The sequence below is a fragment of the Pteropus medius genome, unplaced genomic scaffold, assembly GCF_902729225.1.
Source record: "Pteropus medius unplaced genomic scaffold, Ma_sr-lr_union100, whole genome shotgun sequence".
Classification (NCBI taxonomy): Eukaryota; Metazoa; Chordata; class Mammalia; order Chiroptera; family Pteropodidae; genus Pteropus; species Pteropus medius.
Genome location: NW_024354503.1, coordinates 9,867,958 through 9,895,337, shown reverse-complemented (window position 1 = coordinate 9,895,337; position 27,380 = coordinate 9,867,958). Strand labels below are relative to the sequence as shown.

Sequence of the window (27,380 nt, the reverse complement as noted above, 5' to 3'; positions counted from 1 at the left end):
CAATTATCTCTGGTCCCAATGGGAGGACTGTTATAACCCACCAAATCATGAGTTTCCGTATTGCTCAGCTGCAAAAACCAACCAACCAACAAACAACAACAACAAAAAAGGTGCTAGCTGAACTTTTCAGAATAAGCTTAACTATGTATACCTGAATTAGGACAAAAATTACTTTCTTTTGGCAGAGGTGAGTAGGCCAGAAAAATGTCAAACATGGTTGTACAACTAAAAGAAAAAGTCTTCCCTCCAGAGTCTAAGATTTTGAAATTCTTGAGGTAAGGACCATGATGTACCCATCTTTGAATGTCTGGTGCTTAATATGATACCCGGTGTATATGCTTGAATGAATTCCCAATATAGGTCAATGAGCCTGATAAATTTGATTGTGGGCAACATTTTCACTGAAAGAACATCACACTGGGAAAATCATATGAACCTATCGAAGCCACAAACGAAGCACTGCATTTTACAGCTGACTCAATATAAAAAGCAGAAAAGTAATTGGCACATTCTAAGGACCTAATTTGTCCTCACATCATTATAGCACAAGGTAAGGTTTCATACTGTTTCCTAAATATTTGTTTTGCAGTAAATTTTAAAGAGAGCCAACTACATGTCTCAATAAGTGAAGCTCTATAGAACTTACCTAGCCGGATTCTGCAGCACACAGCCCACAGAATGCTGGAGAGGGCTGAGGGGAGATCCAAGCTGCCTCGGGGAAGTGCTACTCTGCAGCACTTCAGGATGGAGGTCTACTGTTTCAGACGAGGACCTATGACCGTCCCGTCCCCCGGGATGGGACTAGAGGACTCATGACTGCCCCAGGGTGAAACTACCTCTCAATGATGCCAATACCTCCACTTCCAGCTTCTGGCCTTCTCAGACTCTTTATACCTGTTCAAATTCTAACCCTCCCCTCTGCTTATGGGAACATGAAGCAAATGATGTAAAGTATCTACTGGCAGAGGGGAAAGTTGGCCCAGTGTTCCTCAGAAGCCATTCAAAGCAAAGCAACTGAACCTCCTACTTGCCTCACCTCTGAAGTCTTCAGAGCCAGTTTTTCCCAGTCCAATAAGGAAGTAACTGTGACGAAAATGACAAATACCCTGGAGGAATTAAATATAGGCCCTTTAGCTAGCCTGTCTCATTTCTCATAAATCCTGGAGGTAGGGGCTGAAATGGAGAGACCTGTGTTGACTTCTACCCAGGTGATCTGGTGCCCTGCCCCACAAATCCTGCCTCCTCCCTTCCTACCCCAGAAGAGGGCCAAGAATGTCTGGAACATAAAGTTCTTGGCTCCTTCATCTGAGTCTTAGATACAAGTTTACTGAAAGAAGACTCCTTTCTCTTGGTGCACTGGGTTAAAAGAAATGGATGTTCAGATGTACGTCCAGGGCCTGGAGAGGCGTGAAGGCTGGACGTGAAGGAATCCTTTGCAGTGGTGATCTGTGAAGTTTTAGATTAGGTTACAACTGCTAAAGGAATACATTTTAAGATCTGAGATTTGAGAACAGAACCTAAGGAAAGCTTATATAGGAGTGAAAAACTGGCTGGGAGGTGGGGGTGGTGGTAACATTGATAGGAAAATGAATGTAATGTTACAGAGGCTGTGGGAAAAAAAGTTAAAGTTAAAGATGTATTCATGTTGTCAAATGCTGCATAGAGGATAAGACATAGAAACTTGGAATTGGATACACAGAGTTCCTGAGGTCAAAAGCAGAGACACCTAAAGACAGATGGTGTTAATCCTAATAGTAAAGTTGGGATAAGTCATTTGCTAAGATATAATGGGGTAAAGACAGGATGGGGGTGGGGAGGTTAAGGAGTTGCAAAATTTGAGTTACTAAGGCAAAGATAAGGTTTCAGTGTGAATACTGAATGAAGCAATAAGGGTTCACCCAAGGTTGGAGTCTCAACACCAGGGTGACAGAGCATATAAGGAGTAAGCAAATACTCTGTGGTAATGGCCACCTGTGGGGTTTATGACATGCAAGCAGGGCAGCTGTAGCTAGAGCAGTGGTGAGTAAGGGGCACTGAGATACTGGAATTAGGAGAATGCATTGGTTTCCTATTGCTTCTGTAACAAATTACCACAAATTTAGTGGCTCAAAATGAAAAACAAACACAAATTTATGATCTTACATTTCTGCAGACTCTAAGTCTGGCCTGGGTCTCACTGAGCTGAAGTCACAGTGCCGGCAGGCAGTTCCTTCTGGAGGCTCTCGGAGAAGATCGGTTTCCTTCTCCAACTCCTAGAAGTAGGCTGCTTTCCTTGGCTCAAGGTCCCTTCCTCCATCTACAAAGCTGGCAATACCAAGCCAAGTCCTCTCATGCAGCCATTTCTCTAGTTCTCTTTTCCGCTGCTCTTTCAATTTTAAGGACCCTTGTGTTTACATTGGGCACACCTTGATAACCCAGGATGCTCTCCTTAAGACCAGTAGATAAGCAACCTTAATTCCATTTACGCCCTTAAATTGCTTTTGCTGTGTAACCTAACAGGTTTTGGGAATTAGGGCATGTACTTTCATTTTTTTTTTTTTTAAGTGGGTAAATATGCTGACTACCACAGATGAAGAACAGGTGTGTAGGAAGATGAGCAGTTCAGATTCAAAGGAATTTTTGAGAATTCAAGTCGTGATCCTGGATGTGAGTGTACTGGGGTAGGTGGTGTTAAGGAATGCAGCACTGGTTAGCTGTTCTGGTTCTGATAAAAACTGGCAAGAATGAGACAATAACAATGCTGTTCAAACCTGAGCATCTGGTGCCTGTCACAAACCCTTGGGAACCGGGTGAAGTCAGGACAATGGACAATATTTATCATGTACTTGAAAACAGAAACAAAAGAGACACTGTGAATTCCCTGGATCTTGACTCTATAATCTCTACATAGATATGAGAAGAACAGAAAAGGCAGTATGTAGCCTTCCTTTCTGTTATCAATTATCTGAACAAACACAAACTTTGAAAATTATCAGGTTTTCAAATTATATCAAGACCAATTCTGCACTGGCCTTACATTTACTGGTGTGGGTGTGTGTCTCCTTTTCCTCTTACTCCCTTTGAATAATCAATTCTCTTCCCCCCTTCCATCACTATCATAAGACCATGTGAATGGGGTACATGAGACTGACAGCACAAGGCCCTCAACACTGTCTAAAAGGTAGGATGATATATCCTTGGCATCTAAATGAGGGAGATTCAGAGAGGCAAAAATAGTCTGTTTCTTTAGATCTAAGAAAGGAGCACCCTGATTTATAAACAGGAGAATCTGTTTCCAATGAAAGGCATATCCCTGTATTGAGAACTGATGCATTTGGATATGATAGTTTGATGACATTAACCATAAAATCAGGTCATGTGCCATCTCCCTTATGTCACCAAATGTCATTCTGATTATAATTTGATTTCGGGGTCAAATGAGCTGAGTCCAATTAGCAATCCTGACACAGTCTCATAGCTGTGTGATGTTAAACAAGTTACCTGAAATCTTTATGCGTCCGTTTCCTTATCTGTAAAATGAAAAACTATCTCATAATATTTAAAAGATTAAATTACATGATGGACACAGTTTATTTGAGAGCCTGGCACAGAGTAAGTGCTTAACAAATGCTATTATCATTACTAATAATATCAGAATAAGTAACTAGCAATTTGAACAGAGTGGGGTGCTAAAAGAATTATATACCATAAGCAGAAAGGTTTCATTCCAAAAATACGAGTGATATAATATTAATATGATAGATGATTATAAATTGTTTAAAGGAGAAAAACCATATCTGATCACTTTGACATATGCTAAAAAAAAAGCATTTGATGAAATTAAACAGCCATAATAGTTTTTAAAGGAACGAAATAAAAAATAACACACTGTTAAACAACTAAGAATAGGAGTGAACTTCCTTAACACAACGAAAAATTTTTAGTTACTCTTTGCTATTCATTAGAAATATGCTTCTGAAAAAGTAATGAAACTCTAAAAGGTGTATATCAAAAGCAATTCCTATGAGAATGTAAACTGAATAACTTCATGTCACTTCCAGGGGCACTAGCTCATTAATTACCTAAATGCAGCTTGAATTAAGATACTAGTGTGGCCCCCATCCCAGCTTTATAGAAGGAAGATTCCAGGGTGTGCAGTGAGAGAAACACCCATAGGTACTGCGAGCTCCACCTCAATCCTTTTTTTCCTGTGGTTCTGTGGAAGACAAGTGCCTGAGAGCAATTCCAGTAAAGCTTTCAAGGCTTCTGGGCATAATACCAACCCCTCCACTAAATTACAACAAAGAGGCTAATCTACTGTGATGCAAGGCTAAACCACAAGTATTTAAGGTCATAAAAATAAACTTTGTGGTGGTGATGAAAGCAGAAAAACTGCAAACATAAGGGAGACAATTTGGAAACCCCGAGTATGAAGAAGGAATCCCAGCCATTCATTGGAGGTCACCTTTCACAGCACAGCAAGGCAACACCTGTACAGAATGTACTCCAAGTGCTCACTTGTTCATCAATGGTCTCTTCAGAAATTAAACACCAATTTTATTTATTTATTTATTCATTCATTCATTCATTCATTCATTCATTCATTCATTCATTCATTTGATGAGGCAACCCTTGGTTAACCTCAAAGATTGCAAAGACCTTGTCAGCTTACAATCCCTTATTTTTTATGTTTTACACCTACAGCACCTGGTCTTCCTACATGGTCTCCCATCCAAGTACTAACCAGGCCCGACTCTGCCTAGCTTCTGAGATCAGATGGGACCGGGCTTGTTCAGGGAATTAAGCACTATTTTAAACTCTCCTAAAGTATACCTGTATAAACTTAGATGAGACCTTATATCAGAAACCAAAAGCAAATAGTACAACACTAACCAATATAAATACAAGAATTCCTATCATCATAGTTTATATTCAACTTGGTTTCAGAATCTCTAGTCAAAGCAACGGAAGAGTTTTAAATGCTGAAAAGAAATAAAAATTTGATTACTAGCAGATTACTTGTCTTCTTAAAGAACCAACGTCATAAAAAAATCCAGAAATCATCACATTGTTTAGTAAGGTGGCTTGATATTATAATCTTTTACACTTATGATAGAAATGTATTTGAAAAAGTTTCAGGCACAGTGTTATTGAACTAGAAAATATCTAGGAAGAGATACAGCAAGATAATGGCAAGATATATATAAAGAAAATTTAACAGATTTACCGAAGCATATAAATAGAAGCTTGAATAAAGGGAAGTACATATAATGTTCTTAAATAGGAAATTTAATTTTGTAAATATTTCACTTTCTCTTCAAATTAATGTTTAAATTAAATGCAATTGAAATGATTTTTTTTTTTTTAATTTAGAGACGAGAAACATGCCAAATTGATAATCAGGTTTATCTAGAAACATAAATACATAAGACTATCCAAAATTATTTTTTAAAGAGAAATGAGGTTAGCAACACTGTATTAATGTTAAAACATATGATTATGGAGGCATAGCAATTAAAGCATTGTGGTGAAATAACTAAAAATCAGAACTGAAGAAATTTAGTGTAAAAAGAAGTGCCTTTATAAACCAGTAGGAAAAGGTTGGCTTTTCCCATAAGTGTCATGTAATTTCATGTTAGAGGGGAAGCTTTGGCACCGGAGAGATTGAACGCAAGTCCTGGTCTACCCCTGGCTCACTGAGTGACCTTGGACAAGTATAGTTACTTATTCAAAGACATTTTCCAGTGTGTAAAATAGGGATACAAAATGGACTCCCATAGAGTGTTATTTTAAAGATTACTGAAGGCAATTTTTTTCAGGTCAAGCACTCAGCAAAATGTGAACTAAGGGCTCAGGAAACCTTATGGATTATTATTGAATGATGTTGAGTAAACAACTGGCTAACATTTGGAGAAAAATCTAGATCACTCTCAAATAAATGCAGATGGATTCAAGATTTAATGGTTAAAAAATAAAATCATAAATGTCTTTGCAGAAAATATGTAACTTGTATATTTGCTTTAAAAAATGTCTTTTCTATCAGTGATGCACACATCTCAAATTACTGGCCTGACTCTGTCAAGTGTGCGATTAAAATATTCAATATTGTTATTTAGCATTAAGGGGAACATCTGGAATACTGGAATCGTAAACTGTTACAGTAATTTTTTTTTTAAAAGTGTGTCACAAAGAACCTTCATCTACTGAGCATAGAGAGGGCAGGGACACAGGGGAGAATTAACTCTACTCAATATGAACTCCATGTTTTATCACCTGTTGCCACAAAGGAAAACATCATGCAGTAGGTATTATTTTCCTTCCTTCAAGCACATCACAGGTGACACAGTCTTTAACTAAAACGAGAGATATTAAAGCAAAATCTAGAATGCAAGACGCGCAAGGGAGGTGTCTATCACAGACCACTTTACCTCAGAGCCCAGTCCCTCCGTCAGCACTGAGCAGGCCCTCAAATATTTGTGAAATGAAAGAATTCTTCTCACTCTGTATCTGAGGAAACAGATGATTTCAGTTGTTCTGTCAGCCTTTGACTTACATGAGCCATAAAACCAATGAGTATTTTGAATGTAACTACATATATGAGCAAGCTAAGTAGTTAAGCCAAGAAAGTTTTTTTTTTTTTTTTAAGGGTCATCGGAAAGTTTATTAAAGAAGGGGAAAAACAAAGCCTAGAGAAAGCAAAGACAAAAACCTAAGACAAGGAAAAAAGGCCCAAGAGAGAAAGTTTAACCTTATCATCATTCAAATTAAAGCTCAGGGAAAATGCAACTCCATGTATAATCAACTTTCTCTTCCTTATTAAGAAACAGCAATGTTCTTAGGGCAGTGCAGAAGACACTAAATTTTTATTTAACATTTGCCTACTTTTCTCTGAGATGATTCCAGGGAAGCAAAATGATGTATGAAGGCTTCACTCAGGATTTGGTACCAGAGAGCTGGGCCAGAATCCCTGCATCATGGTGGTCCGCAGTGGGACCTTCCTGAGTCATTCAGCTTCTAAGTTTCTTCATTTGTAAAATAGGCTATACCACTTCAGTAGACCATGATGAGTAGTAAATTAAATAATAAAATAAAGCATCCAGCCCATAGGAGACACTCATACAAAAATGGTTCTTGCTATTCTTCCTCAGACTCGATGTTGTTTCTCCTCTTCTTCCTACCCTCTTTCCTAGTCTCAAAGCTCATTCAAAATGGCCTTTTTCATTTTATAAATGGATAGAGGACTTAATTGGGTAAATTTAAATATTAGAAAAAATACAGAAAATATAAAAACCAATTCCATGTGAATCAAAACAATATATGGTCACTGAAAAATACAACTGAACAAAAGAAGAAAATAAGAATCACCATATTACCCCTACTCAGAGAAAACCAATGTTTTGCATTCTGGTGAATACACTTCCAGCAGCAATTCATCTCCCTATTTAAATGTATGTTGGTGAGTTATTTTTTAAACAAAAAATGAAATCATATTGCTAGCCTGCTTGTCTACTGTAACATTTTGTGAAAATTTCTCGTTTTTCTACATCATTTAGAAATGGCACATAGCATTTCATTTTATGTCATTTCCATTATTTTTATTTTCCCGCTATTTTAAACAATACCACTATTTTAAACAATACCACTGTAGTTAACCACTATAGTTAAATCTTCTAATATGCCCGTGATCATTTTCTTAGGGTGAATTTCTGCAAACAGAATTGTTGGGGCAAAGGGTATACAAAAGGTAAGGCTCTTGATAACAATGGCCAAAGTGCCCTCCAAAAAATTTGACATTATTCTCCCACCATCAGTGTATTAGAGTGTTTTTTTATGCACCTTCTTCAATTCACTTCTAATTTAATTTTTCAAAATCACTTAAGCTGAAAAACCACTGACCATCTAATCTGTTGTCCTTCCCTCAGCTCAAATCACATTTGGTCATTTTTTTTACAGTAGATTTCTCATAATACAACTGGGATTTAACCTGACAGATTAATTAGGAAACAAGATTAGCATTATGTAGATGACTATAATTATAATGGGACTGAACTGTGAGCTCAAACTCATAGTATAACAGGTTTTTGAAGACACAGCTGCTTGGTTCAGTGACTGTACTTTTTGTTCCAACAATGACAACAATCAATTACAATATACTTTGTTAATGAGAGTGCTGGAGTTTTGAGGGAAAAGGGGAGAAGTGTCCCTTAACTGAAAGCCAGGGTCATCGTAAGCAGATTACCAGGGGCTAGAGGTGGAAGAGATGGGGAGATATTCATCACAGAGTTCAAACTTCCTGTTATAAGATGAATAAGTTCTGAGGATCTAATGCACAGCATGGAGAACATATTTAATTATACTGTAATATATACACTTCAAAGTTGCTAGGAGTGTAGCTCTTAGATGTTCTTACCATATACACACAAAAAAATCGTAATTATATGACCTGATGAAGGTGTTAGCTAAAGCTATGGTGATAATCACTTTGCAATAAACACACACAGACACACACATGCACATGTGTGTGCATCAAATCAACATACTGTAAACCTTAAACTTACACAATGTTGTGTCAATTATATCTCAATAAAGCTGGAAAAAAGAATTATGATGTCTTTTTATATTCGTGCTTATAACCATGTTTACCATTGGCTATGTATTTTTAATTTTATGTTAAATTAATTGCAATGCTCACCAATTCTTTTATAAAATGACTTTCTTTCTTGAGGACTGGATTTTGACGTGTCTCAGAAAGGAATATCTCTTTCTCAGTAACTTTGTTTCAGGAAAGGTATTCCACTAAAGGTATATTTCCTGGGACCCTGTATGTCTGAGAATGTTCTGATGTCTTCGAGCATAAAAAACAACTTTCACTTCACAGCTCTAAAAAATATTTAATTCCTCTGAGTTCACTGCTGCGGAGAAATCTGTGCCAGATTCTCTTCTTTGCTCCTTTGTAGGTAAAGATTATTTTTTCACCATTTACCCATGACTTGTAAACATTTGTCACAGTTTATCTAAGTGTTGAGTTTTCTCCCTTAATTCTGTCTACATATGGTGAGTTCTTTTGATTTCTAAAGTCAGGTATGAGTTTCAGCTCAAGAAATCATTCTTTATTATGTTTGATTACTGCTTCCATTCCCACTGTTCTGACCTCTTCACCAAGAAAACCTTTGATTCTTAGACTCTTCATTTCAGCCTCCCATATCCGTCATCTTCTCTCTTATCACTTGTAGTCCTTCCGCAAAATTCCTGTACATTTTGGGGGGCTCACTATGTCCTGTTCACCACTTAGTTTTCATGGTATGACTACATTTACACATTATTCTGACTTCCTTGATGGCCCCAAGAAGCACAAACCTAATTATTTCAATCCTAATAATTTCAATTTACTTTATACCCAAGTCCCTCAAGTCTTTATATTCTGTTTGATTTAACAATGTATTAATTAGATTTTTGATAATCTCTTTCTATATGAAAGTCCATTTTAATACTTATTTTGTCACTTGAGCTCTAAAGTACAAGGATCATTATTTTTTAATAGAAGAACAAGACTATTATACATTTCTGGCTTGACCCACTTTTATATTTGAGAATTTATTTATCTAAATAAAATGACTTTGTTTTTCTGAACTCGCTATGTGAAACAAAGAAAAATGACAGGAAATTGCAATATTGTGACTTATAATAAACATATATTTGATCACTAAGATGACTAAAATATATTTCTCATATATAGTTAGACTTTGTCCACAATTTCTGATTCACATCTCCCCAAACTCTGGGAATTTCCTATGTTGAAAATGATAAAAAGTGTCTTTTGTTATGTTAATGAAGTGAATTTTGGAAAGCACCTAAGGATGGCAGCTGGTGGCCAATGAAACCAACCAGGTGATTTAAAGGGTTGGAATTTTCAGTCCTGACCTCCAGGGAGGAGAGAGGGGCTGGAGGTTGAATTAACCCCGCAATGGCCAATGATTTAATCAATCATGACTATGTAATGAAGCTTCCATAAACCCCAAGAGGGTGGGGTTCAGAGAACTTCCAGGTTAGTGAACACATGAAGATGCAGGGAGAGTGGTGGCCTGGAGAGGGCATGGAAGCTCTGCCTACCTTGCCCTATGCACCTCTTCCAAATGGCTGTTCCTTTTACAACAAACCGGTGATCTAGTAAGTAACACTTTTCTCTGAGTTCCATGAGCCAGTCTAGCAAATTAATCAAACCCAAGGAGTGGGGTATAGGAACCTCTGATTTAAAGTCAGTTGGTCATGAATTCTTAAAATGGCACCATTTTGTTACAATAAGGCAATTCTTGTGACTACATCTTTCTACGCCATCTTTATCGGTATCTTAACTGTTGTGTCCTTCTAAGTGTCAAGAAACAGCAACGAATTATTACCCAAGGCTTACATGAGGCACAGATAAATCTAATTTAACAAGTAAAAATTATTTTGTCAAAGTACGCTTCTTTAGATCAGGTAGGTAATGTTATAGATGTGAAAACAGATTGCTACAGAAAGTATTTTTCTTTATATTGATTATAGAACTTTACATTTGTCTAACATTATTCTTGCAAAGTCTTTGGGTTTACTCTATTATTCAGTTTTCTATATTTCCTGATTAAAGTTAAAACTTACTATAAAATGTGTAACATGCAAAAAACCAAACTCCCTTGCAATTTCTATACCCATAGAATACAATTATCAACATACTGTTATAGATCCTTCTAGTTTTTTTCTACAAATTTATTATCATCTGTTATCCATTAATGTTTAGACTCTCTGTGTGTTGCCTGATGACTTCTTTTACACTTATAGATTTACCTCATACCTGTAGTAATTTCTAGGCTTTTCATCTGAAATCTAATCTAGATTTCTCTAACCTAATCCACTTGGCATCTCGAAAACATTTCTTAGCACAAATTTATTATGTTCTTTCCTCTTTCCTGAGTTTTCGAGTTTGAAAATTCTTGACTGTTCTTTTTCTCTCTCACACACTATACATAAGTCACCAAATACTGCTATTTCTAAGAGCAAACTCTCTCCTCGGGATGCCTTAGCTCATCTGCCCCCATCTCCAACCTGCCCCCACTTCCACTCACTGTCCTTAGATTTGCCATCTTAAAACAAAGAGTTAATGGAGTTCCCCCAATGACTACAGGATCAAGTCCAGACCCTTATTGCAGCAGACAAGATCCTCCCATTTCAGTGACTTCTCCCCAGACTAGAGCCACTGAAAGCAGTGAGCTGGAACTGGGATTACCCTTCACTTGGAGTCTCATGCTCCACCTAGTGGTACAGAAGAACATCCTGGAATAGGAATCTATGGGAAATGCATGTGAGCCCTATGATATGTGGCAAACCTGCCAAGATGGGTTTGTCAGCTAGAGCGAGATGTGAAAAGGAACAAAGGAACCCTGGAATCCAAAGGCCCATCTAGTAGTTTTATCTAAGCACTGGGTTCTCCGAAGAACATGCCCCAAGTCTTCAATCATTTGTCATCATTGCCATTCTCGACAGAAATTGAAAAGCTATAATAGCATCTCTTTACTTATTGCTACCAAATAAAATCACAGGATAATTCTGACCCAATATTATACTAACATGTATACATATGTATATATATATGTATGTATGTATGTATGTATGTATGTCCAAGTCACAACAACCTATAAATAGGGAAGCAGATAAATAAATCCATGATGACAGTGCAGAAGGGAACTCTAAGCTGGACAGGATCAGTGAAGGGCTTCCTGGAAGAAATGATGACTGAGCTGATTTTGTGAAGTCAAGAATTAGGTAAAGAGCAGAGTGAAAGGTACTGTTTCAGACCCAAAGCATTATACGTGCAACAGAAGGCACTACATTAAACAGCAATCTTAATGCCTCATCCACAGTTAGCAGCACCGCTAAAAAGAAACCTCAACAAACAGGACTATCAGCCTCCTTCAGAGAAACCCTACAGAGCTAAATGTCTCCACTTTAAAATACTTCTTAAGCAACAACATTTAAAGTAAGGAAAAGGACAATATTTTAAACTGCACAACTATAAAAACCACCCATTTTCAAATGTCTAATGTGTATAAATCATGTAAAAGAAGATGTGAAATGCAATTTTTCCTTAATCCTCTTCCTCTTTTTGGAAATAAGGGATAATACTCAACACTTTAAATTTTAAGAGGAAGTTTATTAATCACACGAGTGTCTTTCAATAGGTTGGCAGTTATTTTATTTTTATAAAATACTGAATGGCTTGAGATTAAAAGCATACATTAAGCTATGCACTATATGATCTAATCACATTAGCCCATGGGAATGCTAGAAACCACGCCCTTTCTGCTACGGATACCTCATCTACCTCTGCTGGAGCAATGTCAGCAAAACAGAACTTATTACCATCCCAGTGGCAGCCCATTTTATCTTTTATGAGCACCGTTAGAAAATTATATTAAACATGGAGACATAATCTGTTTCTTGGTAACTTTGGCATTAACCGAGTTTGCGGCCCTCTGGAACAAGTCTCTGCTACAAGATGACGTTTCATATACTGAAATTGCAGCGTGTTCTCGGAGACCCCTCAGTCTTCTCTTTCTCAGCCTAGCAATCTTGCGTACACTCTAACTTGTATGCCAAATCAGGTTCTCCTGGTTCCCTTTCTTTGCATTCTCTTTCGAACATACTCGAACACGTGACAGGAGCGATAGGTGTGAGATGGATGATTCAAGTAAAGCAGGATTATCACTTTCATCATGCTAGATAGGCCACTTTTGCTGATGCAGTTTCAGATGCAATGGCTATTCTCAAAAACTATAGAATATACTCATTTTAAGATCTCCTTAACTAAAACGCTATATCATTTTTCTTTTTAACTGACAGATGCTAGGCCACATCTCCACCTATTTCAATTGCCTAGCTGATGCCAAAAGGTGTAGGCATTTCTATCAACAGTTTTATGGATCTGTCTATATACATTAAGAAAAATATTTCCCACAAAGGGAGAGTGATCATTCATTTGATAAGTATTTATTAGCATACACTATCTGCTAGACACTGTGTTAGAAGCTGGGAACCCAAAGTTGAATGAGACACACCAACATTATTTTCATTTTCATCCCTTTAAACAAGATTATGTATATAAAGCATGAGCCATTGACACATAGTAGCTTCTCAATAAACTTACTATTATTATGCTCATTTACAAATTACAGCCTTAAAAATTACTACAGATTTTTAAAATAAAAATTCTGCAATATTGCCAATACTCACCAATATTATAATATCTCTTTAGTTCTGTACATCTGATCTCCTTTAACTGATTATTTTTTCTCTTTTTTTTCTCATCAGTAATATATTCCTCTTCCACAGCATTGTTGCACTTGTCTTGTTCTAAAATGACCGTATTAACATCTTCTTTTCCAGCATGAGTCTTTGTAGCTATAGCTGAGGCTGCCTCTACATTTTGTTTGGCTTGTTTTTTCTTTTTCAATCTAGGAATGAGAAGGAAAAAAGAGAAAAACATTGGAGAAATGATTTGCTAGGAGGACTTACATTAATTTCATGCTGTTGGACTTTAAGAAACAAACTGATGTAGAAAACTTTTTATGTTACTGTTAATTACATTTTCATGATACATTTTTCTTTCCTAATTACTTAAAAATTCTTATATAGAGACCTGTGGCCTTTCCTCAATTTTATATTTTCAATATTAATGTCTCAGAAGATTAATAAGAAGTGCTCTAGACCTGAGTTAAAGTTAGATTGTTCTATAGGCCACTAATGTTGAATATTTTTTTCAAGATATAGTTACCTAAATATATTACTATGTTCGGAGTGTTACAATTTTTTAAGTGTTTCTGGTGTTCAATGGTATCTTGGGACTAATGGGCAAGCACATTTTAAAAAAGAAATCCTTTACAATTGGTTCACGTGCTCAGTATAAAGATTTAGAAAGGAACGAACTGTTTTAAGTCTAATTCTTTTCCTTTATACATATGACAGTAGAACTGAAGAAAGACCTGCGTTTTCTGAGAGAGAAAATGCCATAATGACAATTTATGATTACTAATAGCTAATGCATTAGTTAACATATTTTGTTTTCAATTCTATACTCGAGTCAAAGATGTATAAAAAATGAAGCTTATCATAATTCACTGAAATTCAATAACTCAAAATATTTTCCAATTGAGATATCACTCTAATTAAATGATCTGTCACTCTGTATTTACTAGTCTTGAAGAATGTTTAACCTTGCCAGAATGTAGAGAACAAAGGTCTTGGCCTCTACTATAAGTGGCAGTCTGCTCATAAGTAAATATTTATTAATTAGAACCCTTTTTCCCTTTCTATCTAGGCACAGTCAGCTTTCTCTTACACATGTCTATTTCTTTTGCTCTCTTGAGCATCTATGCAATTTGATGTTGGACACAGAAAAAGAAATGTTTGAGGAGAAAAATAACTGTAGGATAATTTAGGAACTAAGATTTGATTTTATGGGGCCTTCCTCTGTGATGTTGGACAAGTCAATTTAACAGTCTAGAGAGGCCTTTTGTTGAGGCTTAGCTATCTAACAGGGTCTTTTATTAAGATCAATTAAGACAGTATGTGTCAACATATAACACAAACAAACAGAAATAATAAAATATCCCCTAATACAATCATATAATGACATGAGAACTAAGCATAGTAAGATATGTTAACACATTCAGCTTTTGAGATAAAGGTCCCATTTTCTAGGCTGTTACTCATTGAACTGAACAGCCAAATTCTCAGACTTTCATTGGCTAATAAATGAGATATGGCCTAGAAGAAGGGATAGCTAAAAAAAAAAAAAATTATAGATGAATATACTCATCCTTTAATTTAGCTATCATTTTATGTTTACTTGTTAAACAAAATAAACAAAACGACAAATCAAGGAAAATTGGAGACTCATAAAATAGAATTATATTCAGTAAACACATTTTCTATCCTCAGATTTTAAACTTTTTTTTTTTTGGTAAAAGAGTAGGTGGCTCTTTGCAGAGTTGAGTCAGATAATGCTCCTCATAAAATAGTTTCTGTCTCGATCAAGATTACTGTATGTGGCTAAAATTAATATGCAGTAACCTACATATCACAAAGAGATCAGTCCTCTGCTTAGAAAGATCTATGCAAAGAGCTGATCTGTGTATCCAAAAAGAGGTGCTGATCTTGTTCTGATATATTGGCTTATCAAAAACACACTTGAGATGAACCTTACTGCCCACTTCCAAAAATTATTTCTTCTAAGGAGGAAAGAAAAGAGACAAAAAAAAAAAAAAATGAGTTCTTTGCAACCTGAGATATGTTACTTCTTAACCTGAATTTCTGTACTTTAAATTGATTTGAATGTCCTCATTTTACTGTCCCCACGATAATTAAACTCACTCAGATCTAGGGCACATGTTTTGATGAACAGCAGCACTGTTTGGGGACATCTCATTAGGGGTTGGTTTTCACACATGGAAATAACAAAATGGGATACATTGTTTTATTCACTTTCCCCCTTTTCCACACAGACCAGTATTGTCAATGCATATAGCCACACATACTTATCTCTAAAAAAAATAAAAATGCTAGAAAATAGCAATACTAAACTTGTTTAACAGAAATCAGAGTACAATTTAATACTTCACTAATTTTACAATCAGCTACATATTTTGTTTTGACTGGAGAACTCATGAGAATTTGCTTCTCTAAAGGTTATCAGCATGACTGGAACATTCTGATCCTGTAAGTGGACATCCGAGGTGAGTTCTAGAAGCCTGCTGTAAAATCCTTCCTTCAAAGCATGGACATACATTTTTAACACCTTTAAGAGAGAATGACTGCCCATCTGGTGAATGTGGTGTATAGTTTATGCTCTTCAAACATCTATTTTACGGGCTTTTATCTTTTAGGCCTTCTCTTTTGTTCTTCAAGTTCAACATCTAACATGGTAAGATATTCTCACAATTGGGTTTTATTATCACTATATTAGGTAAGTCAAAAACAAAAGTTTATAAAGAAATAAACTCCTTATTTCAGGCAAGCTTTTTTAATGACTCAAAATGTACACTCATTTTTATTGTGGACTAAAAAACTACTTGGTATATCATCTTAAACAGATGAATGACTGAAAATAATGAGACATATTTTACATTTGATTGTTGTAAATACAAATGAAAAAACTCACCTTTATTTTGTTATGCTACATTTGTCTTTCTTTTAAAAAGGTCACAATTACATAAAACAAGTGTTTATTATTCAATCTCCTTTCACTATTGTAAACAAAACCCTGTCAGTTCTACTTCCTAAATATCTCCCTCTCGAATTCACTTTCTCTTCTTGAGCTCTGCTCCTGTCGAATCATTTCAGGCTTTCATCACCTCTCTATGGACGATTTTTTACAATATAATTTATTATTCTTTGTTTTTATTATAAACATAATACATGTTTCAAACTTAGAAATGTTTGAAAATGTAGAAGAGTAAAAAGAATAAAATAAATCAAATAAAATGCTAAGACTAACTAAAATGCTAATCACTCTTTGGGGGAGTTAATGTAAAAGCCAAAAGATAGAGAAATTAGACTTCAGACCTTCCCCAAGGGCAAAAAGATGAGGAAGTAATGGATCATCAAGATTCTGAGCTTCTTAATTGTACCTTCCAGTAAAAGAATATTAAAAGGCTTATTCTGGAATATCTTGGCTTTTTTACATTAAAATTGTGTGTACTTATAAGACATATGCACACTTCATTTTTTTTCCCTACTAGTATCCCAACCCAGAGTTGGCTGACTGAAGAAATAAATAAGTTGATACTGCTAAATAAAGAATTTTTAGTAGCTGAATGAACTACTTTCCTCTGAAGCTTTTTCCTTTACCAAAGGAAGTTCAGGGTACCAGTAGCAATCAAAGCCAAGACCTTGAGCCAGTTCCTTTCTTTGTCTCTGCAGAGGTCTCTGTTGCTTGCTGACATCCCGTGGAACACAACACAAAAAAGGCACCAAATAATGAGAGGCATTCATTAGCAAAGAGTGAAAACTTCAGGAGGGTAGGGATTTGTCTAGGTTTTGTTACATGCTGTACTCCTAAAGCCTATGCATGGTACATATTAGGCACGCGATAAATATTTCCTGAATGAACGGTAAATGAGCCTATGCTCTAATTTGGTTGAGATCTGCTCTCCTACCAGTGCTCTCCTTCAAAAATGCCATTTCACAGCTTTCTCTGATTAGCAGCATGTTCTCAAAAATAAACTTCCATCTCTCTCTTTATTTATTTGATTTAAAAAGAAAATATATTAGCCACATGTAATTTAAAATAGATTAACCTATAGACGTCTTTAATTAATATTAAATTAGTAGTTCTATATGATTCTTTCATTAATTCCACAATTTGAGGTCCCTGTGTTTTTGTAAAAAGTGCCATAAATATAAATATCTATCACAGCATTGTCCAATCTGGTAGCCACCAACCAGTGACCTACGGTTATTAAATTTAACTAAAATTAAATAAAAATTTAAAACTCAATTCTTCAATTGCAAGAGCTACGCATTTCAAGAGCTCAACAGACTCATGTCCTGGTGAGTACTTTATTGGACAACATACACATAGAGCACTTCTACTGTCACAGAAAAGATTGTACACTACTGACCTAGAGTTACTGATTCAACAGTTAGCCCTCCTGGCAAGAGACTAGAGAGGAGGGTGAAGATAGAAGTCATTTAATATTTAAAACTTATTGAGTATATGCATAGATTATGTCTATAAGGGTACACAAAAGTTGTTTTCAGCAAAATAAAATTAGTAGCTGTGAGGAAAGAGAGTAAGAAAAATTACTTTTCATTTTGTTCTTTCTTGTATCTTTTGGATTATATACCATGCCTTATAGTAAAATATAATTTTTTTTAAGTATTTTGTTTTTGAAGTCTCTTTCCTACTATAATAATTTAACACTTAAATATTGTCAAATTTTAAAAATTGAGTTTTACTTTTTAAAAAAGATTATTATAAAAAGTTTGGAAGAGCTTTCTTCTAAACAGCAACAACTGTTATGTTGGCTAAGGAATGAGGAGCTATGCTATGTATTTGACAATATTATCCTATCCTCACAAAAACCCAACAAGGTAGGCAACCTTATCTCCATGTTACAGAAAAAAATGAAAAGGAAGGCTGAGAAAAATTAGGGCCATTTCCTAAAGTCACAGGGCATAATTAAGATGTGGAGCAGGAATTCACAGTACAAGGTTTGACCCAATGGCAGCCGGGCCTCCCAGGACCTCTCCTAAAAGTGTCCTACGGCATATATGCTTATCTTGACTTTAAAATAAAATCCACTGGATTTCAGAAATTCTATGAACTTCTTAGGGGAGGACAACCTGGCAATCGAGTGGGCTCCAATGGAGAGAGTACACTCACAGGAAGGAAAGATTTAGGTTCTGGGAGTGGCTGTCTGTGTATCAGCTGTGACCCTTTTTGGAAATAAGATAAACTCTCCAGGACTTCTAGGGTAAACAAAAGCAAAAGGCTGGCATGATTTCCAAGGTCCTATCTGGCACTAACAGGCTAAGATTAGGAAATGTGCAAAAGCTTAAAAAAAATCTTTTAAATCAAAACTGAACCTTCCCAAGAGTCTGCACTTCCCTCACGTCTGATTACATTTTCCACTGAAGAGCTCCCAGCCCTGGAGAGGCCAAGATGGGACAGCATTCATATACAAAGGATGTTCGATTAAAAAAAAAAAAAAAAGGCAAAAAAAGCACTGCCCTATGGTTTTGAGCTAATAGCTCCACGAAGGTAGAAAATGTCAAAATTGACCAACCATAAGGGCAATATAGTCTTTTGTTTGTTTAGTTTTTTGTTTAATTTCCTTAAGCATACCCACCCCCCTTGGTGTCTCATTTCATCCAGGTACAGGTGAAGAGGGGAGGAGATTTGATCTGTGGAACTCCAGAGAACATATTAATGAATGAGAGGAAATCAGAGGAATAAACTTTAGTCCAGTATAACTTTCTAACAGAGCAATCCAATAATGGAATTGTCTACTTCAGAGAGCAGTGAACTGTACATCACTAGACGTATTTGAGCAGGTCAGATCAAAGTTTTGATCCCCAAAACCCCATGTAATAGCCTTGCATATTTTTTATTGAAATATAATTGGCATATGACATTCTATTAGTTTCAGATGTACAATAGGATTGATATTTCTATATGTTGTGAAATGACCACAATAAGTCTAGTTAACATTCATCACCACATAAAGTTACACATTTCTTGTGATGAGAACTTTTAAGATATACTTTCTTAGTAACTTTCAAATATACAATGCAGTATTATTAACTAGGGTCTCCATGTTATCCATTACATCCCCATGATTTATTTATTTCAAGATTCCACTAAAGTGGAATTTTGTACCTTTTGACCATCTTCACTCATTTTACCCACCCACAATACAGTCTTCTTTAATACAAATCTTTCTCTGTAAAATTGCCTCTGTAGGGTGTTAAAAACAAGATAACAGACCTCAAATAGAGTCATCTATGCTAAGCCCCACGTCACCAAACCGAGATTGAATATTTAACTTAATTATAGCTTCTACTCTCCTGGAAGTGACTACTTAACCCAGTCTATCAGGAATCCCCTGATCAACTTTAGTTAGGTAAACTGCCCGATAGACCCTTGCCATACCCTAAAAAAAAAACCTTTCCATAACCAATCTGCTCTTTTGCCTAGTATAACTTCCCTGTTCCTGCTCCCTTCTACCTGTAGAAGTCTTTCATTTTGTTCAGTTTCTTGGAGCTCCTTTCTATCTACTAGATGAGATGCTGCCCAATTCATGAATCACTGAAAAAAGCCAGAAAGATCTTTCAAATGTACTCAGTTAAATTTTGTTTAAAAAGATAAGAGTGCTGACATAAAAGATGTAGATGTAATATTATTTCATGAAAGAAGTTAGAGAACAGTATTTTAGTATGTCCCTACATTTGTGGCATAAAACAAAAAATAAAGCAGAACCCTCCAAGACTAATGACTATTCCATTTAGATATATATGTGCATGTTTAGATATATGTTTAGTTATAGAAAAATGGTTGGTTGGCCAATAGGGGAGAAGAGAGAAGAGAGGCAATTGTACATTTATATAATTCGGTACTGTTGAATTTTTTGTATAGCAAGCATATATTACTTTAGTCATCATAATGCCAAAAAATTTGTAAAAGTTAAATATCTGCAGCTATGGCAACATTTCTGTAAAACTCAGTGTTTGTTCTTTCTCCTGAGTCTAGCTATCACAGTGAATTCATGCACTGTAGCTCCACTCTCTTCCTTATGGAACAGAGCTGGCTTGTCACCCTCAGGAGACCTTTTCTTGGTTCTTATTTTTGGCTGCTCTACTCCTCATTGTACTGTTCTGACCTTTAGAATCTAGGCTGTTTTTTCCTGGTTGCCTAAACCTGACTCCTGCCATTTCCAGAATGAGGCAAAGGGGGTACATATACTCTTGGGAAGAGCTTGGCCTTAGGGCCAGAATCATCTGCATTTGAATCTTCATTGTTCCTTCTTAGGAATGTATCCTTGGGCCTCAGGTTCCTTAGTCCTTGAAGGCAAATAATGTTTTTTTGGTGACGATTAAACTAAATAGCACACAGGAAGCTTACTTTTACTATTAAAGACAATCTGTGTCTAGTTCACAGTAAGAGTGCAATAAACAGAAGTGACTACTTTGTTGTGCTGCAGCTGTTGTGTTACTTGGGGGTTTCTCAGGATCCAAGTAAATAAGATAACACAGAAAACAGTATAACACTACAAAGAAGGTATTCGATAAATTCTATATAATTACGTTCACGTTTTCTCAATAAAATATTAATTATATTTAATTCTGCTATGAATTTAGTCAGCAGTACAAAGCTATTTATTATTTATAAGAGAACATCACTTCTGGTATTCCATTTCATTTTGTGATTTCACAAATAGAAGGTCAGTTTTCAGTTTCCACTGCAAATTCCCAGTTGTGACATGTCAAATAAAATCAAACTTAAAGCCAGAGGGGGGCGGAAATAGTTTTTAAAAAATTAATTGATGAAAATTCTTTCTTGGAATTATGATCAAATAAAACAAAAAAATTTAGGAGGAATTACTGAAAAATCTGTAGATGTACTTGACTCTAGTGTTACCCTTTGATACGTGCATTCTTTTTTCCACTTTGTCTTATTTTGATCATGAGATTTTCCCCCCAATAGAATGTCAGTTAAAATGGAAATACTCTGGTTCCAAAGAACCAATGAAGTTAGAATAAGAGATCCTTTGGCTTTGAGTTCAATAACTAGTGATATATCCATACAGGAGAACACAGGTACACATAAGGGAAATACCTTCAACCTCGACAAACAACTGCCTTCTAAAAAAGACTAGTAAATAGAATGCCCATCAGAGACAAACCATAAAAATTCCCCTTTTAAAGGATTTCTTTTGCTATTAAAACAGTGATGGGGTCAGCAGATCTTAGGTAACTGTGCTTATCAAAGGGCAGGTGTCAGGAATAGAGGCAAACTGTCACACTTTTAGAGGAGCCTTGGGGTGGGTTCGTAAGGGACAGTTCAGAGAACCTGGAATGCTACCCCCACTACCAGGATGACAGCGGCACTGCCAGAAAACGGATGCATACTGTGGAGAATGTTTGCCTTGTGTCTATGGCACAAGACAGGCTTTTGTGGCATATACAGATTGCTCGTGTGGGAGTCTGAGTCCCTTTCCTAAAAGTCAGAATGCTGAGTCACAGCCTGAAAAGTCTATATGGCACAGACAATGGTAATATATATCTCAGCTATAAACTGAGGAAGGGAACAGAAATGGCGACTTTCTCCAGATGATAAGAAAATTGTGTTGTGCTAAGAAGAATCAGCCAAGTCTTATAAATATGGCATTTAAGTATTAGGAATTTTACTGTTTATCAACCAAGAATAAGCTGATAAACAAAGCAACACAGAAGTTAATCAAAATATGGAAATAGAAATGTTAAGAAGTATAAAGTATTTGAAAGTTTTTTTTTCTTTTGCTTTACTATAGTAGTCCATTTGAGGTTTATTAACTCAATATAGTTAAACCAACTAGCTGTATTAGTTCCCTCGGGCTGCTGTAACAAATTACCACAAATTTGGTGGCTTAAAACAACACATTTATTCTCTTAGTTGGAAGGTCAGAAGCCTGAAATCAGGTACAGGGATACAATACCCGCTCGGGCTCTTTTCTTGCCTTTTCCAGCCTATAGAACTGCATTCCTTGCGGTCCCTTCCTCCATCTTGAAAGCCAGCAGCATAGTATCTGTCTTCAATGTCATACTGACTTCTCTGTAGTCGAATCTCCTGTCTTCACGTGGCCACTGAGATTGCATTAGAAGCTCATCCAGAAAATCCAAGAAAATCTCAAAATCCTTAACTCAATAATGTTTTCAAGGTCTCTTTTGCCAGCCATATAAGGTAAGATTCACAGGTCCAGGAATTAGGACCTGGATATCTTTGGAGTCCATTACTCAGTCTACTGAGCTGGGTAAATTAGCTTTTGTGTTATAAGCAACTATAAACTGAGCATCATATCACTGTAGGATCTTAGTTTTCCATGTCCAAATCATTACTCTGTTTACACAATGCATTGTCTATGTTATTTAAAAAAGTTCACTGCTGGCAGTGACTAGCAGTAAGCACATATTTCTAAAGAAAAATAAAGAAGTTTATTCAGGACTATCCTGAAATCTCAAGGTGCAATGAAAGTATTACAGATATTAAGCTTTGGTTTTATGTTGGGTGACTCCAAAACCACTTATTGGAGGTGGGGATACTGGAAGGAAATTTTTAACAGGATTTCTAAAAGGTTAAAACTCATTTTTATATCTGATTACTTTATTCTTCCCTTAAATCCATTATTCACTGTTTATGATCACTTATACAGCTGAGGAAGTTTTCCAAATATTTTTTTTTTCTTTTCTTAGAACTCCTTAGTGAACTCAGAATTTTTTTTTTTTAATATTTTTTACTCAAAATGAATCACATGTTCAGACTCCCCAATGACAGAAAATAGTTTTAGGATACATTTCAATGACTTTAACATTCAATGACAACTAACATTAACATGGAAATATATTTCAAGGACACAATTCTTCTGGAGAAATGAAGAAAATTTGATTTCTTGAAGCCATTTCAGCAAACTAAAGCATAGCTACCTTAAAATTTTTCAAGCAGAAATACAATCATTCCAGGGATCTTTTTCCCTCAGATTTTAACCTTATTCCCTGTTAACTGCTTAAACTACAGCAGAATGAAAGAAAATAAATGCTAAAAAAAATAAAATAAAATCCTGAAAAGCATCAGTTTAATAGATAAATTAATGCTTTCCTGAAAGCCTAGTAAAACATAACAATTACGAACAGTATAAATGGCCTGTTGACAAAAATTAAGAGTGGCATAAAATTAGAATATGCTCTAACTCAACTTATCTCCCTCCTTCAAACTTTTAAAATATATTCTAATAATTTGTAACTGCTTTTGAACAATATTAGGCATATACATATACTCACCCTTTTATGATATGTTATTTCAATGTCATAAACTAAAAGTGGCCTCATAACTCGTCCTGTCATTACAGGTACTTTCAGAAAGAATAATTGAATATTAGGTAAAAAATATTTTGGCAGATGCCCACAATTTACTTGGTTTATATCCAATATATCCATTCAATTTCTTAGAGGTATTTTTCCAATTGATATATATTAGCCATATCATTGGGGGAGTGACATTGCTCAAAAACAGGATTCAGGGGTAGGAGACTAGTAATATCCACTCTGAAATCTTTCCCTTCTAAAATTAATATAGAATTCTGGGGTAATTCATTCATGTGTAAGGGAAAAATAAAAATAGATTTCTGAAGAAAAATCCTGGCCTTGCTTTCATATTATCTCAAGGCCTATTTCTAGTGTGATGATCATCCAACCACATGGCGACCTTGGTCAGGCTCTTCAAAAAACCTCATCAGTGGTCAACTTTCAAGTACACTAGTTTACTCCTAATCAACCAAAAAGAACACCTGTGGTATAATAAAAAATATATATTTGTCTTTCCCTGGTTCCTAGCACAGAATTTCTAGAACACCTGGAATATCCTAAGTTATAAGAATGTCTTTTGTATGATGAAGAGATACTCCTGGTGTGTGTGGGACGGGGAGAGTGCAGGGTAGAAAGGTCCCAGATAACTTGGGGCTAGAATCTGGTCACCAGAAACAGCAAACCTTGACTAGAAGCTTAGAACTTTCAGCCCCACTCCCAGACCACCAAAGGGGAGAGGAGCTGGAGGTTGAGTTCAATGATCAATCATCAGTGATTTAATCAGTCATACCGACACAATGAAACCTCCATAAAAACCACTATGTGACAAGGCTCGGAGTTGGTGCACTCATTGAACTACAGGAGGCTGGAATGCCCAGAGAGGTAATGGAAGCTCTGTACACTCCCACTCCTACACTTCGTTCTATGTATTTCTTCTGTTGGGCTGTTCCTGAGTTATAGCCTTTATAATGAATGGGTATACCTAAGTAAAGTGTTTTCCTGAATCCTGCAAGTCATTCTATTGAATTTGAACCTGAGAAGGGAATTGTGGGAACTTCCAAGTTTGTATCCAAGTCAGACAGCAATATGGGTTGACTGGGGGTCCGGAACTTAATGACTAGCATCTGAAGTGAGGGCAGTTCTGAGTGACTGAGCCTGTTAAGCCTGTGGAGTCAGACACTAATTTGAGGCAGTTAGTGTCAGAACTGAATTGAATGGCTGGAAATCCATTTGGTTTAGGAGACTCAGAGAACATCGGATTCTAGACTTTGCCAGAAGACCAATCTTGAGTACAGCAGAGATGGAACTGAGACTGATAAAGACTTTTACAAAAAGCATGCAGGCTATCCTTTTTCTCTGATCAGATATGGATGACTGAATGCCTACTGGAATGTTCTGCTTAGCCCATGAGCACTTTTTAAAGATCCAAATAAATGAATGATATTTCATTTATGTGAAGATATTTCACATAAAAAATATGGACTTTAGGTTCACCTTGAAGAATTAGAAGACATAGTAGCACTCATCTAGAACCTTTCATGGCAAAGCAGGACGGAGATGAGCAAAAACGAGTTCCCTCCTCTGTGAGGTCCACTTATCAGGCTCTAAGGAACCCTTCCCTACACTGGCCCAGCACCTGCGGCTGGCAGTTACAACTTATCACCTACTCATTTACATCACCGCTTTGGTCCCTAAGGTCAATGTTTGCATTTTTTGTTACACACAGTATAGTTTTATTCTTGGATCAGTTCGGATGATCAGAAAGCTGCAGTCTCGGACCATATTGCGTTGGTCAACTGCAGAATGTCTTTTACTGAGTCACACACTGGCATCGTGCCCTATATTTTTACCTGCAGTCACTGCAATAAATTGCTGTTATTGATGTTAAGGACATCACCACATTTTTTAGTGTTCCTTTTACAAAAGACATTAACTCCTATAAAATTTTAGAGTTAAGAGCTAGGGAGGGCTTTGTCACTGGAAAAACTGACGTGCTCTACTCATGAATAGGGAGAACTATGGCAAGGTGTCCTTTTTATCACTGACCGTGAAGTCATTCTGAGTGAACCACACAGCTAATAGCATGCAGTTTGGTGGTCTACTTTTCATCCCAATTTATATGTTCCCTGGTCCAGACTTTCAATTTTTAATTAGCATTTTACAATTTTTATACTTTCGATTTTTAATTAGCATTTTATGATTTTTTATAAGGGCAACAAAGAGATATATTAACATATGGATAGCTGCAGCCTCCTTCCTGTGTGATCTAAGGGAAATTCTCGGGGTTGGATTTTCAGCTTTTTTTGCTTTCCCTCCATCTGGGCTTATTAACACAAAAGTGCGAAATGAATTAGGGGGAGAAGTAGAAAAGGACATAAGTGAGAGAGGAAACAGAATAAAGATATCTAAAAAAGAAGAGGGAAAGAGAAGGACTGGATTTGGAGAGGGCTTCTGTATAGGTTTCCAGGAGAAAGAGGGTAAGTTTAGGGAAATAGCTGATAGCATGTAAAAAGGTAAGAGAGATAGGAAAAGATAATTTTTTTAAAGTTCTATTATATATAATAGATTTATTCTCCTCTTAGATGTCTTCTGAGAGGTAACGTATATACTTGAATTATTTTCAGTTATTTTTTCTGTCACACTTATTTCTCTGAATGTGACTTAATGCTGGGGCTGGACCAAAACAAGGCTGGTTACACATGGGTTACATATGTGTGGCTTTTAAAGGTGCCTCTAATCTTTGTGAAATAGGTGGGGCATGAATAAATGAATGAAGGAATGAACAGATAAACAAGACATGAAAAAACTTTAGTGCTGGAATGATAAAGCAGGCTAATTATAAGTTGAGTTATCTATGTCAAATTTCACAATTCCCTCAGCACTTAAACACTTGCCCACATACTCCAGAAAAAGAGAACTGGACTTTCCTTTCATAAACTCTTCTTCATATCTAATATATCACCTGGCACTCCAAGGTTAAACAACATACCTTATACGCCATAAACTGGATAAATATAACACCCTCTCCAATAGCAATCTTTACCAAGAAACTTTCACTTACACTTTATTATACTTTCTTTTTGAAGTTTTAATAGTTGTTAATAAAAGGCAAGGTAATTGCTCATAAATATTTATATAGTTTTAAATGTTCTGATCTCAGGAATTCCTTTTAATTTTAATACACATTATAAAACTTTTTTAAACCTTTACAATATTGGAATAACAATCATCCAAATCTCCCGTGGATTTCCATGTTCCTGCATTAAGCTGTAAGGAAAGCTCAGCAGGACTTTATTTTGGCTGAGATTAAAGAAGGCTTCTAAAGAAAACCAAATGTAATGATAACAATATTTCATAAGATGGGGAAAAATAAATGTTTTTACTATTACTGAGACTCTCTGCAGGGGGTGTATCAGCTATAGTTTAAATGAAAGTCAAATAAAGGAAATTATCAGTGCTGGTTACCTAGGTCAGGGCAAAGAAGTTCCAATCAATAAAAAGCAAGGCCCAATATTTAACCCATGTATACATTTCAATTTCACAGTGGCATAGGCGAAAGCTAAAACTCAGCATTTATCAACTATTATATCCTTAGTAAGACTACTATACACACAAAAATAAGGTACCCTTCATCAATATATTAATTATTCTATATTCAGATACTGTGTTAGTAGACTTGTGATGTTAAAGAAAGCATTGAGTTTTCAGAATTCTACATAAAGCTGTCATAATATCAAAAATTATGAAATGGTAAACAGTAATTTAAAATGACAAAATAATGACCTAAGGTAATAAATTATCTTTTCCATTTT

At 35.9% G+C, this 27,380-nt stretch overlaps 1 protein-coding gene across 8 annotated transcripts in view; it reads right to left on the bottom strand.

Annotated features, from left to right (window-relative positions):
* NCOA7 (nuclear receptor coactivator 7) overlaps positions 1 to 27,380 on the bottom strand; it is a 123,607-nt gene that overhangs the window by 55,169 nt on the left and 41,058 nt on the right. For all 8 annotated transcript variants that reach the window (XM_039854843.1, XM_039854842.1, XM_039854848.1 and 5 more), the window contains exon 3: positions 13,243 to 13,463. In XM_039854843.1, coding sequence (XP_039710777.1) covers positions 13,243 to 13,463 — 221 coding nt within the window. The remainder of the gene's footprint in view (positions 1 to 13,242; positions 13,464 to 27,380) is intronic.